Source organism: Arachis duranensis, chromosome 7 (genome assembly GCF_000817695.3).
Source record: "Arachis duranensis cultivar V14167 chromosome 7, aradu.V14167.gnm2.J7QH, whole genome shotgun sequence".
Lineage (NCBI taxonomy): Eukaryota > Viridiplantae > Streptophyta > Magnoliopsida > Fabales > Fabaceae > Arachis > Arachis duranensis.
The window spans coordinates 6908152-6925075 of record NC_029778.3 but is presented as its reverse complement, the minus strand read 5'-3'; the positions used below and the strand labels follow the sequence as shown (position 1 = coordinate 6925075).

Sequence of the window (16924 nt, the reverse complement as noted above, 5' to 3'; positions counted from 1 at the left end):
AGTTTGCTGACTCTATAAACTACAAAGCTCCTCAGATTTTCTATTAGCCACCCTACTTCACATAGTCGCTCATGTATAAACCGTGGCTGCCTCCAAAGTTTTATGCACACAAAATTTTTCTCATAAACCGTGGCTGCCTCCTACGGTCTATGTGTTGCATTCACCGAGGATAAACCGTGGCTGCCTTCCACGGTTTACATTCAAATACTCTTCAACATAAAACCTGGTTAGTAGGTACGGTTTATGTTCATTTAGAAACCGTGCTAAGCTTCCACGGTTTCTATATAAAATGAAACAAGACATGAAGATATGAACTTTCTAATTGTTATAATCTGGTAAAGGTTTTTTCCAATTATTTTAAAATGGTAAATTGCCCTAATTTTTAGTATGGACATAATATCTAATTTTGATATTTTTATTTGTTGAATCAGAAATTTGTTTGGTAATTAGGAAGGGCAGGAGCAAATAATGCTGTTCACTTTTGGGCAAATGGGGCAATTAAGCTATATATTGACTTATTGAAGATTTGATAATGAAGTGCCATCATTATTATGTTTTCCTTTTTATTGATCCGAGACTAATTATTATGTTCCCATAATTGAATGTTACCCCTAATCTTTTGTTGATTGGTGTAACTAAGAATCATCATGAGTTTCGTCTTTTTTTGGGAAAATTTTCCAGGGGTTTGTCGTATTTCTTTCTCCTCATCATCCGATCCTTACGAAAAATATGAGAAGATAAATTTATTTCTGTTCTAATAATTAGTCAAACTTTTGGTATGAGAAATGAGGTCATAAAAGTTGGAAAAGGATTGGTACATTAATTTGCTTTTTTTTTAATCCCTACTCTTATAGTAATATATCATACCAGAAAAATTGTTTTGGCTTATGAATTTTTGAAAATTCTGTTTTTGGTTAATAATCAATTTTTGGCCAATTTCAGCGGGTTGTAATTCAATCATCAAAGTTGAAAAATTTTACAAAATTAGATTTTTATAAAAATTTATTTACCGATCTTTTCAACGATTCAAAAATAGTTAAAAAATAAATTTTGTAAAAAAACTTATCAAGGTTTGAAATATGGGTCGTTGAAAAACTGATTTTTTATAACATATCAGCCTTTTCACATAGGGTTACACACGGATCGAATCGGATATCGGGTATATTCGCATAATTCAAAAGAATCGTTTTAAAGTCCTTTTTGGTTCTAGAAAATCTATTTTTTTTCACCTGTTTAAACATATTTACTCCTAAAATATTATCAATAAAAATTCTCTTGAATAACAAAAGAAAAATAATAACACAAGATCTAAATTTAACTATTCTAAGTTAAAGTACAACATAAAAAATTAAAAACAAGATATTATAAAATTCATAAAACAGTACACTAAAATTCATATCACATTAAGGTTTATTTTCTTAAACTATGCAATATATATGAGACGTGCGGATATGCGGAACAGATCCGCATATATCATTGCCAAATCCGAAATCCGATCCTACCATAGTGCGGATCAGATCCGATCAAATCCAATGGCTCTGCGGATCGAATAATATCCATAAAATTCAGATCGAATGCGGATAATTACTGCGAATATGTAGATATTATCCGATGCATGTGTAACTCTATTTTCACATTCTGATATGCCATGCGTACATAAACATAGACTGCGTACGCAACTTTGTCACGTTTACGCTCATGCGTACACGAGCGAGCTCCACTGTCCAAACCTTCCGCATACGCGAAGGTGGTCCGCGTACGCGAGTTTTAAAAATTTACACTCATACGTATGCGAGCATGTGCATGTGTATGTGACCACCCTATTTTCTGAAAAGTGAATTTTAAGTTTTTAACCATTTCTTAAGCCTTCTAAACCTTTATAAACCTCGAAAAGAGTCTAGAACCTGTGTAATTAAGGATATAGAAGTTAGAAACGAGAATTTAAGGGATGAGTTAATGAATTGGAAAGAGAGGAATAAAGTGTGAAGTGGTGTATGAAGAGGATGAATGTAAAAATTGATTATGATGATGAATGATGGTGATGAATGAGATTAATTAAGATTGAATATGAATTGAGAAGAGATTGAAGAAGAGATGGTTAATGAGATTGATAGTGAAATGATAATGATATTGATGTTGAATATGATTCTGATTATGATATACCTGTCTGGGTAGATGTAGTGGCACTGATTCACTTGCTCCAGATTTGGTTCGAGTCTCCTAGGGTAGATGTATTTGGTTAGCCCCCACTTGCTCCCGGTCGAGAATGATATGAGATTTGAGAAATTATCTGAGTTACGCATTTTTCTTGGGTAGATACAGTGGGTTGGCTCCACTTGCTCCAGGTTGAAATTTGAGATTCTGTTGACCCTCCGTCGCAAGATGTAGTCGGACACTTATACCTTTCTGGATGTCCCCCAATGCATTTGATATAGGAATATGAATTTTGTGCTTGGGGATGCGCACATGCAGAGACTGGCCATGGTTCACTACCAGATATATTGGGTTTGGCTGTATAACCGATAGATGAGCTCATTAGCCATAAGACAGGCATGCATCATTTGCATTTGTGTGTATTGTTTAGGTGTTGATCTTGTTTTTGGTTTGTCTAGTTGAGTAATTGTCTCTATCTGCTATTTGATTTAATTGCTCTATCTATACTCTCTATTTGTGTATGCTTTGCATTGTTTTATTTGTGCTTGACAACTGAGAGATCCCTCATGTTGGCAGTGGTAACGCTGCTGGTTGTTTCTCATATGTGGCGATGGAGGTTAAGGTAGGGTGGACTAGGTGTTGCTTTATTACTCTAATTTATGTATTAGTTGGATGGGAGTGAGTAATGTGAGTTGGGTAGAAAGCCTTTTAGGCATGTCCTCGGTCCTTTTAATTTCTTTAAACTATTCACCTTATTGACTTGTAAACTAAATGAGCTTCTTTATGACTTTTTAAAGTAAGTTTTTTTATAAAACTTTTTCAAAAAGTTATTTCAAGGATAAATTGTTTTATAATGAAATTATTTCTATTTGCAAGTATCTCTTTGCTTTGATGGTATTTTTTTTCCTGTTGAGAATCTGTGAGGACGATGTTCTCACCCTCTACAGATTTTTTTTTCAGTGCGGGTTCAGAAAGTTTTGACGCGAAGTCGCGATCAATATACAAAACTTTATATATATGTGCGTGTGTGTTGTATTTCCTATTTGTTGGTTTAGTTGAGATTTTATCTGTCGTCATTTATTATTTTGAGTTTTTAGAGAGGTACAACTTGTATTTTGAGGATGGAATGAATAATAGTATGTATGTATTATATATATTATGTGATTATGCTTGTGTGTTTACGTGGTTTATTTAAATAAAAAAGACTTTTTATTTTCATAGTTAAAAATTCAGTTTACATTCGTGAAGACTCAATATTAAATAAATATAATATGAAATTAAAAAGAGTAGAAGTAGATGACGCCTAAACTTTTAGTACGATCATGAGGTATTAAAAATTAGAATGTTACATTATACATTTTTAATATTTATCTTTTTCACTATTTCTTTTTATATACTTTACATCTTAATATATTATAATTTTTTTACAATTATAACTATGAAAAATAAAAAAATGTGTATTGTTTAAGAAAACTACTAATATTTAAGAAAATATAACTTATACAATGTCAATATCTATTGATAGCAGATAGTATTTTAAAGTGGAATATTTTAAATTATTTACAATTCAAAAAGTATCATTCTAGTTTTTTTTTACAATCTTTATCCGTATAGTCATTTCTTTATTATCATATTAGTAATAAATTTAGTCACCAAAAAAAAAATATTAGTAATAAATTTAAAAAATAATTATATTTATATATTTTATTTTAATATAAATGTCATTATATAATTTTTATGTTAAAAAATTTTCTTCAAACTCCCCACTGTTTGCTAGGAGCTATTGTTATTTTTGTTTCTTACATTGATGAGCTAGTTAAGATCGTTTTATCACTAGATAAGTGATATTTATCAATTTTATTTAATTAATTATTTTCTTGGATCAAGCTAGTCTTTGAAAGCAGCACGCACATCGCTTTTGATGCAAGAAATTGACCAACTTTTGGCCATAAAAGTGCCATATTTTGCTCAGATTAAAATTGGTGCATATTGGATACACATATAATAATAATAATAATGAAATAAAAACTATATATTACAAAGAAAAATAAAGTGCGTATAAAAGTTTACATTATAATACATATCGTGTGCGGACGAATATATTGGTTGTAAATATCGAATTTCGTATACCATAAAGTTAAAGGTGTGAAAATATAAACTGTGTTGAGATCTCTTTAGAGATCTTCTAGAAATTTTTAACAACCCTTTTTTGCATGTGATTTATTATATTCCGCGATTCGCACGATGATAATTAGCAATGAGAAAATGGAGTTCCCATCTATCAATTCCTATAACATGTAAAAATTGTACTATAACTTTTAATTTTATTTATATAAATTTAAAATTAAAATTTTAAAGTAAATTCTAGTTAACTCTCTCTCAAATAAGGGGTGTTACGTGAATAAGCTGAAATTGGTGAATTGGGTTTGGAAGATAGATCCAAACATTAAGTGGACTTGTATATATGAAAGAATGAGAGTAGTACCTGAAAAGATATTCCGCCTAAGTCAGCAAAGAGTTTAGTAGGCTTAGAGAATATTGGAACTTAGAAATACTTTCTGCGTATTTATAGTGGTGACTGGTGAACCAATAATTACTGTTAGAGTAGTTTCACCTTTTAAGGTGGGTAACCGTCCTTTATCTTAGGAAAGTTGAGATATGACTCCTGGAAGTAGATTGAAAAATTTTAAAGGTAGTTACTTATTTAAATAAGTGTTATCTGCAACTATCTTTCGAACCCGACTTTTTAGAAGTAGAGTCTGTATTGAATCTGACATCTTTTAAAAAGATCGGTTGATAGCGAAGACCAATATTTAGATTGGACTTTTTTTGTTTTATTTGGATCTGGAACCTAATATTGGATCAAGATATGAACAAAGAATATATTATCCTCTATGATATATTTTATGATTATTAGAGAAATTTGATTATTATCATACTTAATATTAACCATCTTTTTAACTAGAATTTAGATAACTACTATACATAGCTATTTATAATAAAATTGTTGACTTCATTTCTTGCTCTGGATTAACCATTTAACAACTTAAACAATGCTAATAATCTACTAGACATAAAACTTGTGTGTGATTACATATACACAAAATTTTAATTCTAACAGATCAATGTGAGTTTGAATTAGATTAGCCACGCGAATGAATCACAAAATTTTAACCGCAAATAGTTGGATAAATATCATTGGCAAATAAATTCTGGATAGTGGAAGTTTTTTTTTTTTGGTCAAGTTCCTTCATTCACGGTAAAACTTATGGCTTCAATGATATCTTGCAGATATTAGTAAATAATTAAAGGGATTATTAATCATACACAAGTGTGACCAAAGAATATTTGATTATTTAATTCTCTCGTTTCATTTTTTTTTTTGCTGGAAAAGATTAAGGGAGGGTAGTTTGGAAAAAATGATGAAATTATACAATGGAATTTTGTTAAAAATTCTTGTAAGTTGTAAAAATTATTTTATTCTAATTACATAATTTGGTATCCACATTTAAGTTAGAGAGATAGCGAATAATAACTAGCTATGATGACTCAATCAAATTCCTTTAATAACAATAAAATATATGTTGTAGAAGATAACAAATTTTTTATTTAAAAAAAGTTGGTTAGAATTCACCAAATTTTAATTATTATTGATTTTCTTGATATAAAATTTAGACAATACTATTATAAAGGTGTGATTGATAACACATAAAAAATCTTATATATTTAAAATGGTTTGATTTTAGAATGCATAAATTTTTATGTTGTTTGTTTAACTTAATTTGGTGTTTTTTTTATGAAAACACAGTAATAATGCTAAATAAACAAAAAAATTATTTTATTTAATATTTATTAATTATTATAATAATTAATAAAAATTAAATAAATAAATTCTAACTATTTTTGACTAACTCATTTTGATTATCAAAAATTTCTGAGAAGCTAGCTACATTATTACTAGAGATTTTGCCAATTATTTTGCATGATATCAATCTGTCAGTTTTTAATATTTTTTTTAAGTAACAGTATTATTAATGAATAAATCTTTTCGATTATAAATGTAGTAATACTTTGTTTGACTTGGTCATTAAAAAACAAGAGCAATACTAGGGTTAGCAATATTTGTGATTGGTAGCCATCAACTAGCCATCAATGATGATTTGATGACGTGAAATTGGTGTGAAATTTCATCTAATAGCTCATTTTTTTTACTGATTACATGTTGACCAAAATACAATAAAATTGCTGGTCCCCTAAACTTTTCCAAAAAACAAAGGTCCTTAGGTCGAACTCTCGATGATAGTGTGATACACAAGCAAATCATTAAAGAAAAAAAAAAAACTACACGTGCAAAGGATGCTCCATACTATACATTAAATATACTTTTATCTTTTTTTTTTCAAAATTAGAAACCAAATTTAATCTGCAACCTCTAAATGAATAAATTAAAAAAAAAGTTTTAAATGAATATGATAAAATTATGCCATTTGAATTATAGTTTATTGGTCGTTAAATATAATTTTTAACATCTATATTATCAATACTATGTATTCCATAATAATAAAATTTCAGCCATTTTATCTAAATAAATAAAAATCGATATTTATTATATAACCCTAAACTGAAAATGGTTATATTTTTGACGTCTTTCTTAATTTATAAGTGATAATTTACTAACGAACATAAATAGACATAAATCATATTAGGCTAATGAATTTTTAGAATTATACACAAAACTCACTAACCTAACATGATTTATATTAAAAAAACAAACATTTGACGTTATTCTGTAAAACTCAAACGAAACATAAAAAACATAAATTATGTATAATATTTTCATAAAAAAATAACATTAATAAATTTATAATAACAAAATATCAAACAATAATAAAAAAAATAAACATAAATTTTTAAAAGATATAATCTCTTCATATTCATGTAGAGGTTTATATTGATCTCATCTAGATGTTACATTTCGATTCGCCCTATCTTTAGTTAAAAAAAAAAACAAACAAAAGTCTTAATTTTTTTTTTAGTAGATAATGGATGTAACATTTACTAGTAAGCAATGAAAATAAATCAGTTTGGGACAATAATATTTTTCCAAAAGAGAAGGGGGTTTATTTTCTGTTTTAGGCATTAACAAAGACATCCAAGTATCAAAGCCTTAGAAATTTCAAATTTATTTGTACAAACAAATACCAAAGTTTCACATTCAGATCGATGTGGGGCTAAAGAAGAGAGACCCCTCCTACATTATAGGCACACATACACATGTTACATATATCACAATCTTCCAAACACACTTCAAATCTCACACCATAGGAGTATGGTGTATAGTGTATGTTATTGAATAATCCTAAGTCACACTTTTTTTTTTATTTTCTCATTTTTGTTTCCCATTCCTTCCTTCTTCACTCCTAAAAAGAATTAAACTTGTTTAGGAGGGAAAGAAGGGAGAGGGGGAACAACAATGGAGGAACAAACACATCATCATCAATATCATAGGAAACAAACTAGTAGTTTTGGAGATTCCAAGATTGTTCCCCCCTTGGTACTTGTACAGCATTGTTGTTCTTCTTCTCTTTGGTTCTTGTTCTTCTTCATCACCATAACAACCTTTTTCATCACTACTACCAATGCTCAACAAGCCTTTGATTATGGTGATGCACTCTCAAAGAGCCTCCTTTACTTTGAGGCACAGCGTTCAGGAAGAATTCCTTACAACCAGCGCGTCTCTTGGCGTCACCATTCCGGCCTCACTGATGGTCTAGAACAAGGGGTTAGTTAGTTAGTTACACCAATTTCTAGTTCTAGATTGCTAGGTGTTTGTGATAATTCCCAAGTTGAAAATTGAAGTATATATGTTCTTGCTTTTGAAGGTGGACTTGGTTGGAGGGTACTATGATGCAGGTGATCATGTGAAGTTTGGATTGCCAATGGCTTTCACAGTGACAATGCTTTCATGGGGTGCCATTGAATATTTGCAACACATTTCAGATGCTGGTGAGCTTCAACACACTTTGGAGGCAATCAAATGGGGCACTGATTACTTCATCAAAGCTCACACCAGCCCTAATGTCCTTTGGGCAGAGGTATCTTAATACATATATACATACACATATATATACTCTTCAAATTCCTCCGGTTCGATAACTGTTTCAGGACAGAAAATACAGAGACGTTGAGGCAGTATATATAATGTAGATAGAGAAAATCTATCTCTGGCTTTGTATTTCTGTCTTGAGACAGTTTTGGACTAGTTTGATTCAAGAGATTCAAGATTGTTGTTGTTGGGTGTTGAAGGTTGGTGATGGTGACACAGACCATTATTGTTGGCAAAGGCCAGAGGACATGACTACCTCAAGGCAAGCATTCAAGATAGATGAGGAAAAACCTGGTTCAGATCTGGCTGCAGAAACAGCAGCTGCCATGGCTGCAGCCTCAATTGTGTTCAAGAACACAAACCCACATTATTCTCACCTACTCCTACACCATGCTCAGCAGGTAGCTACTTTTGGTTCTGATCCTGCTTCTCTAGAATTAATTTAGTTAACTAATCTCTAGTGATTAATTAATCAGCTATATATATGTGTGCTTTAGTTTTCTGCATTAATTAGGTACCATAATATGTCATTATCACTTTTAGTACGTAATTAAATTAAAATCAATGTTATGTATCTGGATACATACACAGTAGGGTAATAATTGAAGGGACTATTGAATTGAATGTGTTGTGGTGCAGTTGTTTGAATTTGGGGACAAGCATAGAGGGAAGTATGATGAGAGTGTTGGAGTGGTGAAGAGCTACTATGCGTCGGTGAGTGGTTACAAGGATGAGTTATTGTGGGCAGCCATGTGGCTGTACAAGGCCACCGACAGTGAAATGTATTTTCAGTACTTTATTTCAAAGGCTCACTCTTTTGGTGGCACTGGTTGGTCCATTTCTGAGTTCAGCTGGGATGTTAAGTATGCTGGTCTTCAACTCCTTGCCTCAAAGGTAAATTCTTTCGGGTACTTATTATCGTATTCTGAGCCGACATATCACTCGTCCACAGTAAAACAAGGGTGGATCGATGATCTGATCTGTCGACTTAGAATACGATAATGCTTAAATAGTATTGCTAACAAAAGAAAAAAGTGTTTTACTTTTCCCTTCAATCACTCTATGATAATGCCTGATGTCTCTTCCTTCAAGGCATTGAAATTAAGTCAAATGTTGTGTAACTGTGTTTGTATTTTACTTGTTTTTCAATCCTACTTTTCTTCAAATTTTAAACCTTTTATTTGTATTTGTGTTTCTGTTAATAGTGACCTATTTCTCTCTAGCTTAGTCTAACATTTTTACTTTTCTAATCTAAAAAATAGGGGTTAAATCTTGTAGCACTTTATTTTAAAAAAGTCACCTGTGGAGTATACACTAGTTAAGGTACATTATCTATATATGGTTGCTAATACCTAAAAAGTGTGTACACATGAACAATGTCATGTGCAGAGTTTGAAAGCTTTTGCTTTGAATCACACTACAATCAAAGTGATCTGGCTTGTGGTTGAGCCTAGATTTGTAGCTCAATGACTCACTTTACCCTTCAACATAAAATTTTTTCTATAGCCTCAACAACAATAATAATAATATAACTTAGTTTAAAAAATAAACAGAAAATTTCATACACATAACAAGAGAAAGCTTTCACCTGAGTAATTTAGTATTTACCACATTACTGCATTATAAAAAAGACTATTTTTCTTTTATAAATTTCATTTTATGTGTATGTACCTTATGAATTAATAATGGCATATCTAACTGATATGCTAATACCATCAAACTGTGAGGTCAGAAACTGCAGTTGTGTGGCCCACCTTCAATGCTAACTTAAGATTCACACATCACATTTTTGTTTTGTTTTGATTTTTATAATCAGATGGAATGAGTTTCATCACTCCTAAATTGTTGGAGAATAGCTTTCATACATAAGATTTGCTAATATTGAACAATATTTCTAGATAATTCACAGCACAAGAAACAAAAAGAAAGAAAAAAAAAATATTAACTATCAAACTATTGATTGAACCATGCTACATACACATGGCTCAGAACTTCACATGTGCTGCTCTTTACCCACCCTGTTTCTTGGGTCTTGTTGACCTACCTTTGAACACATTCAATGAGAAAAATGAAGTTAGATATTTCAAATTTCTAATTTGAAAAAAAATAAAAAATTAGTGGTTAATTTCAAGAGTTTAGGCTTATTAGTCCAATGATAGAGAATATTATTAAGTACCCAGATAAAGTTTGTGCATCATACACTAAGACAATCCAATAATATAAATTTTAATATATTTTTGCACGGATAACTTCTATTAAATTTATACTATTGAATTATCTTGGTGCATGAAACACCAAATTTTAATTCAGTACTACATATGGATCATAAGAGTTACAATTATTTTTAATCTTACAATAGGTTCATTGTATTTGCTGCAGTTCCTAAACCAAGAAAAACACAAGAAGCATAGTGATATACTTGAGCAATATAGATCAAAAGCTGAGTACTATATATGTTCATGTCTAAACAAGAACAACAATGATAGCAATGTGCAAAGAACTCCAGGTGGATTGCTCTATGTAAGACAATGGAACAACATGCAATATGTTTCAACAGCTTCATTCTTGCTCTCAGTGTATTCTGATTTCCTCAAAAGCACAAACCAAAATCTAAATTGTCATGGTGGCACAGTGGATCATGAAGAGATTCTAAGCTTTGCTAAGTCACAAATTGATTACATTTTGGGCTCAAACCCAATGAACATGAGCTATTTGGTGGGCTATGGGCCAAGGTACCCTAAAAGGGTGCACCATAGAGGTGCTTCCATTGTGTCATACAAGGAGAATAAAGGGTTCATAGGGTGTACACAAGGTTATGATAATTGGTACAGTAGCCAAGAACCTAACCCTAATGTTCTTGTTGGTGCATTGGTTGGAGGGCCTGATTGGCAAGACAATTTTGAAGATCAGAGGAACAATTTCATGCAAACTGAGGCTTGCACATATAACACTGCCCCCTTAGTTGGTGTTTTTGCAAAGTTATTGCATATAGAGAACCAGAAACTGGTTCAGGATTGTAACTCACTCTTGGTTGCATCCTTTTAAATAAAGAAATATATAGAGTACATTAATACAGCATATGTTACTCATAAGCCAATTAAAATTTTTTCTTTTCTTTTCTTTTGTCTTCAAATTTTTCATATAGATGAGTGATTTTTTATGTTTTAGCTAAGTTTTTGTGGCTGCAAATGTAATTTCATTGTAAACAAATTTTTAAATTTGTTGGTACTACAGTCAACAGGTTAACACTCTGTCCATGCCATTAATACATAATTCTACTCTGATTTTTTCTTTGGTCAAAAGTTGCATCCTTCAAGGAATCATCATTAGCATATTGCTGAATTAGTTGAAACATAAGAGAAGGTCAACAAAGCAAAAATTAATTGATTAAATGAATTGGTCTGTGAATGGTTCATTTAAGAATTAAGATACTAATTTCTTTTTATTCCTCTACTTGTGGCATTGACAAAACATGTTTTGCTAGTATATACAATTCTGAGCACTCACTGTAGTTTATTGCCATGTGTTATCTACCCAACATTGAAATTCAGGCTATAAGATATTGAAAAAGTGACAGCGACTGCAGTATATCAGTAATTTCTAGGAACTAACCATGACCAATAATAGGCCCTGACACGTGACAATATAATATCTTAACATTAATATAAAAAACCCAAGCACAAATCTCTAACATGTTATGCACTTATTACATTACATTTTCTATATAATACTATTTCTACATTGACCATAGTCTAATATAGAATGAAGTTGCAATTTGTAAATTGCAACACTAACTTTAATCAGTTGAGTTCTGCAACAGTCCAATGATACAACATGGTAACTGAGGAAGGAGTTTCATCACCAGCACCATCATCAACCTCTAACAACAACAGAAGATGGAGTTACCATGTTTTCTTGAGTTTTAGGGGAGCAGACACAAGAAAAGGCTTCACAAACCACTTGTATTCTGCTTTAAAGGATGCTGGGATCATAGTTTTCAGAGATGACAAGATTCTTGAAGTTGGAGATGTCATATCAGATGAACTTCCAAGAGCAATCAAGGACTCACTCTCTGCCATTGTTATCCTCTCACCAAAATATGCTACTTCCACTTGGTGCTTGGAGGAGCTTCACTGCATTCTTGAGTCCAAACTTGAAGTTTTCCCTATCTTCTATGATGTGGAAGCATCTGATGTTAGATACCAAAAGGGAAGTTTTGCTGAGGCCTTTGAGAAACATGAGAAGAGGTATGATGGAGATAAGGTTCAAAAATGGAGAGATGCCTTAACACAAGTAGCTGGTTTAAGTGGTTGGGGCTCCAAAAAAAGGTGAGCATCACATACATACACACATATTCAGAATTTTGTTGCTGTTCTCAACAATTTTGGCTCTCTAACAGGAGGATATAACCTATAGTTTCGACAAAAAAAATTTATCAATTTATTTGTTATTAGAATAGGAGAAGTTTTGATGGCATTTTAAAAATTAGGTCTTAGAATTCTGAGTGGCTCTGCATAATCATGTTGCTGCATGCTTAGTTGTTAATTTTTGATTGAATCTCACTTTAGGTAGCCTAATAGAAAATTTCATGTTAAGTTGGAACCTTTTGAATATGGTATTGAACCTCAAGAATTTATCCTAATGCAGAAAATCTTGTATTGTTTTGTCAAAGTTGTATGCAATGCAATGAAAACCTGCTAGAAGAAAATCAGCAATATGTGCTTTTAAGATCTCAACTCATCATGTGAATGCTACATTATTGTTGGAAATTAAGATATAATCAATTCATTCTTGGAACATACATATTCTTTTTGTTCTATTATTTATTACCATTCATGCTTGGTCCATGTTAGATTATTTTTCTCTTATGCAGGTTGGAAGCAGAACTAATTGAAGAAATTGTCACAACTGTTTGGACAAGGCTGCAACCTAAATTGCCAACATTTAGGGATGGATTGGTTGGAATTGATAAGAAGATAGAAGACATGAACTCACTTTTAAGACCAGATGTAAAGGATGTTCGCTTTATAGGCATATGGGGCATGGGAGGCATAGGAAAGACAACTCTTGCTAAAGTCTTGTATATGAAAATTCGAAGAAAATTCGAAATTAGTTGCACCCTTGACAATGTTAGAGAAGCTTCCGGTCAAAGACATGGCCTGCTAAACTTGCAAAGAGAACTTCTTAGTAAGCTGAAAATTATGGACACAAAGATAGAAGATGAGTATCAAGGAATAGACACTATTAGAAACTTTCTCTTCAATAAAAAGGTTCTACTTATTCTTGATGATGTAAGTGATATGAGCCAATTAGAGAATTTAGCAGAAAAGGAATGGTTTGGTCCAGGGAGTAGAGTAATAGTGACTACAAGAGACATGCAACTTTTGACATCTCATGGAATATCAGAAAAGTATGAGATTGATTTCTTAAACCCTGAAGAATCGCTTCAACTCTTTTCAAGGAAAGCCTTTAAGAGAGATGAACCTCCAGAGCATTTTCTGAAGCTGTCAAAAGCCGTGATCAAATATGCTGGAGGCCTTCCTTTGACACTCAAGCTTCTTGGCTCACTTCTTTGCGAACGAAGTGTGTCACAATGGAAGGAGGTTTTAGAACAGATAAAAGAAGTTCCTGAGAGTGATAGTCTTCATAGGACACTTGGAATAAGCTATGATGGACTACCGAGGCGATATAAAGGACTATTTCTAGACATTGCTTGTTTCTTCAAAGGGTGGACTAAAGATCAAGTGAAACAAATACTGAATGATTGCGGCCGTTATCCTCCGATTGGAATCGAAATTCTTATTGAAAAATCACTGGTAACTTATGATTCAGGGGTTCTGGGGATGCATGATTCACTTCAAGACATGGGAAGGAGTATTGTCTTTGAAGAATCTCCTGAAATTGCTGGTAAACGTAGCAGGTTGTGGTCTTTGGATGACATTGATCATGTGCTAAGAAAAAATAAGGTGATAAAAACTCTTTAATACAAATATGAACTTCGTTCGTAAGTTCTCCAAGTCACTGCTAATTTTCATCAATAATCTTTACCAGGTAAATGAATCAACACAAGGCATAGTACTCGAATTATGGCATTTGCATCATGAAGCTCGCTGGCACCCTGAAGGGTTCTCAAATATGGAGATCCTTAGACTACTTATCTTGTCAAGTAACTTGCACCTTCCACTTGGCCTAAAATGTCTGTCTAGTGGATTAAAAGTCCTTGTATGGAGGGAATGTCCCTTAAACGCTTTACCACTTGGAGTCCCTCTGGATGAACTCGTTCGCCTCGAAATGCCTCACAGCAATCTAAAACAACTTTGGAATGGAATGCAGGTAACTTAAGATGTGCTAGCATAATGCTTAATGAAGCTTCAAGAAACTAGTCTTCTTGTTTTGCTATCCTTTTCTTCTTCCTTTTTTAATAACTTTCTATGTTTTGATGATCAGTACTTTGCTAAGATGAAATCCATCTATTTAAGTCATTCTCTAAGCCTGGCTAGTACTCCGGATTTTACCGGAATCCCCAATCTGGAAATACTGTATCTTGATGAATGCATAAACCTGTTTGAGGTTCATCCATCTCTTGGAAAGCACAGAAAGCTTGTCAAAGTGTCATTAGCTGACTGCAGAAATCTCAAGAAACTTCCAAGAAAATTGGAAATGGAATCTCTGAAGTGCTTAGACCTCCATGGCTGCACAAATGTCAGAAAGCTTCCTGAGTTTGGGGAAAATATGATACATCTAGAGGAGCTCGATTTGCACAACATCGCCATAGCAGAATTGCCTCCTTCTCTTGGTCATGTAACTGCTCTTCGCACTTTGAATTTAGAGAGTTGTCAAAATCTCATTTGCTTGCCAAAAACTTTTGGCAATTTGAAATCTCTCACAAAGCTCAATATCTGCTGCTGCTCAAACTTTTCTAAGCTGCCGGAGAATTTAAATGAAAATGAAGCATTAGAATATCTAAATGCAAGTTTAACTGCATTAAGAGAAATACCTTCTTCTATTGTTCATTTGAAGAATCTTATGTGGCTCATTATAGCTGGATGTAAAGTTCAGGAAACTTCCAACTCATGGAACATCATTCAACCAATAGCACAGATATTCGGCTTCAAGAGTTATCATCCACCGATTTCAATGAGCTTGGTGTTGCCTCCTTCTATATCAGGTATGAGAATGTTGAAGGAATTGAGTTTGAGAAATTGCAACCTCCATGATGGATCAATTCCTTATGATCTCGGCTGCTTGTCTTCGCTCGAGCTTTTAGATCTAAGCAAAAACAATTTTGTAAACCTGCCTGATGGATGCTTCTCTAAGCTCTTCAAACTAGCAGAACTTTACATTTATGATTGCCAAAGCCTTGTGTCATTGCCTGATCTTCCACCAAATGCAGCACATGTTTACTTGTACAATTGCCCTCGCCTCGAGTCACTGCCTAAGCTTCCACCAACGGTGCAGCGAGTAGATGCATGCCAGAGTGTTTCACTGAAACCTTTATCAGATCCAGAACAAATATGGAGTCTATTGGAAGCAATTGACTTAGAGGTCTAATTATACATGCTTTTCTTTCTGATAGTTATCTTGTTAAGTAATTAGTGTTTAACATGAGAGTTTCTTTACAACAGGAGGTGGAGGATCCTGATTCTTCAATGAAATTCTCTCGGTTTCGGCCTATACTGGAGATTCCTGGAACAGAACTTCCTGCATGCTTTGAGAATGATTATTTTGTGCCAGACAAACAATTTCTAGAACATTTTGGAATTCAATTCGAGTCGGCCGTATCAATAATCCTGGAAATACCAGAATCTTGTAGTCAGAGTGAATTTTGGGGAATTGCTGTATGCCTTGTGATAGAAGGCAATACAGAATCTGCACCATTGCAGTACTATGATGGCCTATATTGCTTTAGTCAAGTTCATAGTGCTAATTCTGAGGAAAAACAGGAAATAAACATTGAAGATGCTGAATGGATTAAGTGGATACCAAACTATAAATGCCCTCACATTTTGATGTATTATTATCCTGTTAACTTTTGGCAACATGATGAAAACAAAGTTAAACTAATGTTTTATGCTATAAACAACAATGGCACAGGGAATAAGATGATGATTGAGGGGGGTAGTAGTAAAAAATGTTCCAAAATAAAGAAGTGTGGTGCACGTTTGGTATCTAAGATGGGTGCTGGTTGTGTGCAGAAGACACCAAATCCATACAGGAAGGAAGGATTCCCACCTACCAAAATTCCCAAAGTTACACCTGAAGGAATGTATGTAGCCACTGCTTATGCAACGACTCGCATAAGATAACTAATGCTTCTTTCAATGTGTATTTTATATTCCAATATGTATCCTATACAGAATTACAGATAATTGATTTGGTAGTTGATTTTTGGTGTACACATAGCACGATTATACATACTTATCTCCACCAAAACACTGTTGGAAAGGTTAATGTTTGCTTGTTAGTTTGTCAATAAAAACAGTAGTTTTAAAACATTTATGTCTGCATCAAAATTAGGAGGAGTAGCCAAGTTAAAGCATATATCATGTATTCATATTAAACCTTTATGTAGCCAAAACTCCACTAACAAATCACAATGTTGAAACTGTTGCTGTTTCTGTTAAAGTGTAATTCTGTCTAGAAAGCTGAAGCTTTGAAGGTGGT

The 16924-nt window shown here is 32.7% G+C and overlaps 2 protein-coding genes across 2 annotated transcripts; both read left to right on the top strand.

Moving 5' to 3' along the window:
* The first annotated feature begins 7434 nt into the window (after positions 1 to 7434).
* On the top strand, positions 7435 to 11510 carry LOC107496789 (endoglucanase 11). The gene is made up of 5 exons (XM_016118116.3): positions 7435 to 7936; positions 8037 to 8249; positions 8461 to 8661; positions 8900 to 9154; positions 10640 to 11510. The coding sequence occupies exons 1-5, from the start codon at positions 7628 to 7630 to the stop codon at positions 11303 to 11305; spliced, it is 1644 nt and encodes a 547-aa protein (XP_015973602.1). The 5' UTR covers positions 7435 to 7627; the 3' UTR covers positions 11306 to 11510.
* A 550-nt stretch (positions 11511 to 12060) lies between these two features.
* Positions 12061 to 16682, top strand: LOC107496788 (TMV resistance protein N-like). Its single transcript, XM_016118114.3, has 5 exons — positions 12061 to 12588; positions 13134 to 14226; positions 14312 to 14593; positions 14708 to 15805; positions 15886 to 16682. The coding sequence occupies exons 1-5, from the start codon at positions 12095 to 12097 to the stop codon at positions 16564 to 16566; spliced, it is 3648 nt and encodes a 1215-aa protein (XP_015973600.1). The 5' UTR covers positions 12061 to 12094; the 3' UTR covers positions 16567 to 16682.
* The last annotated feature ends 242 nt before the right edge of the window (positions 16683 to 16924 follow it).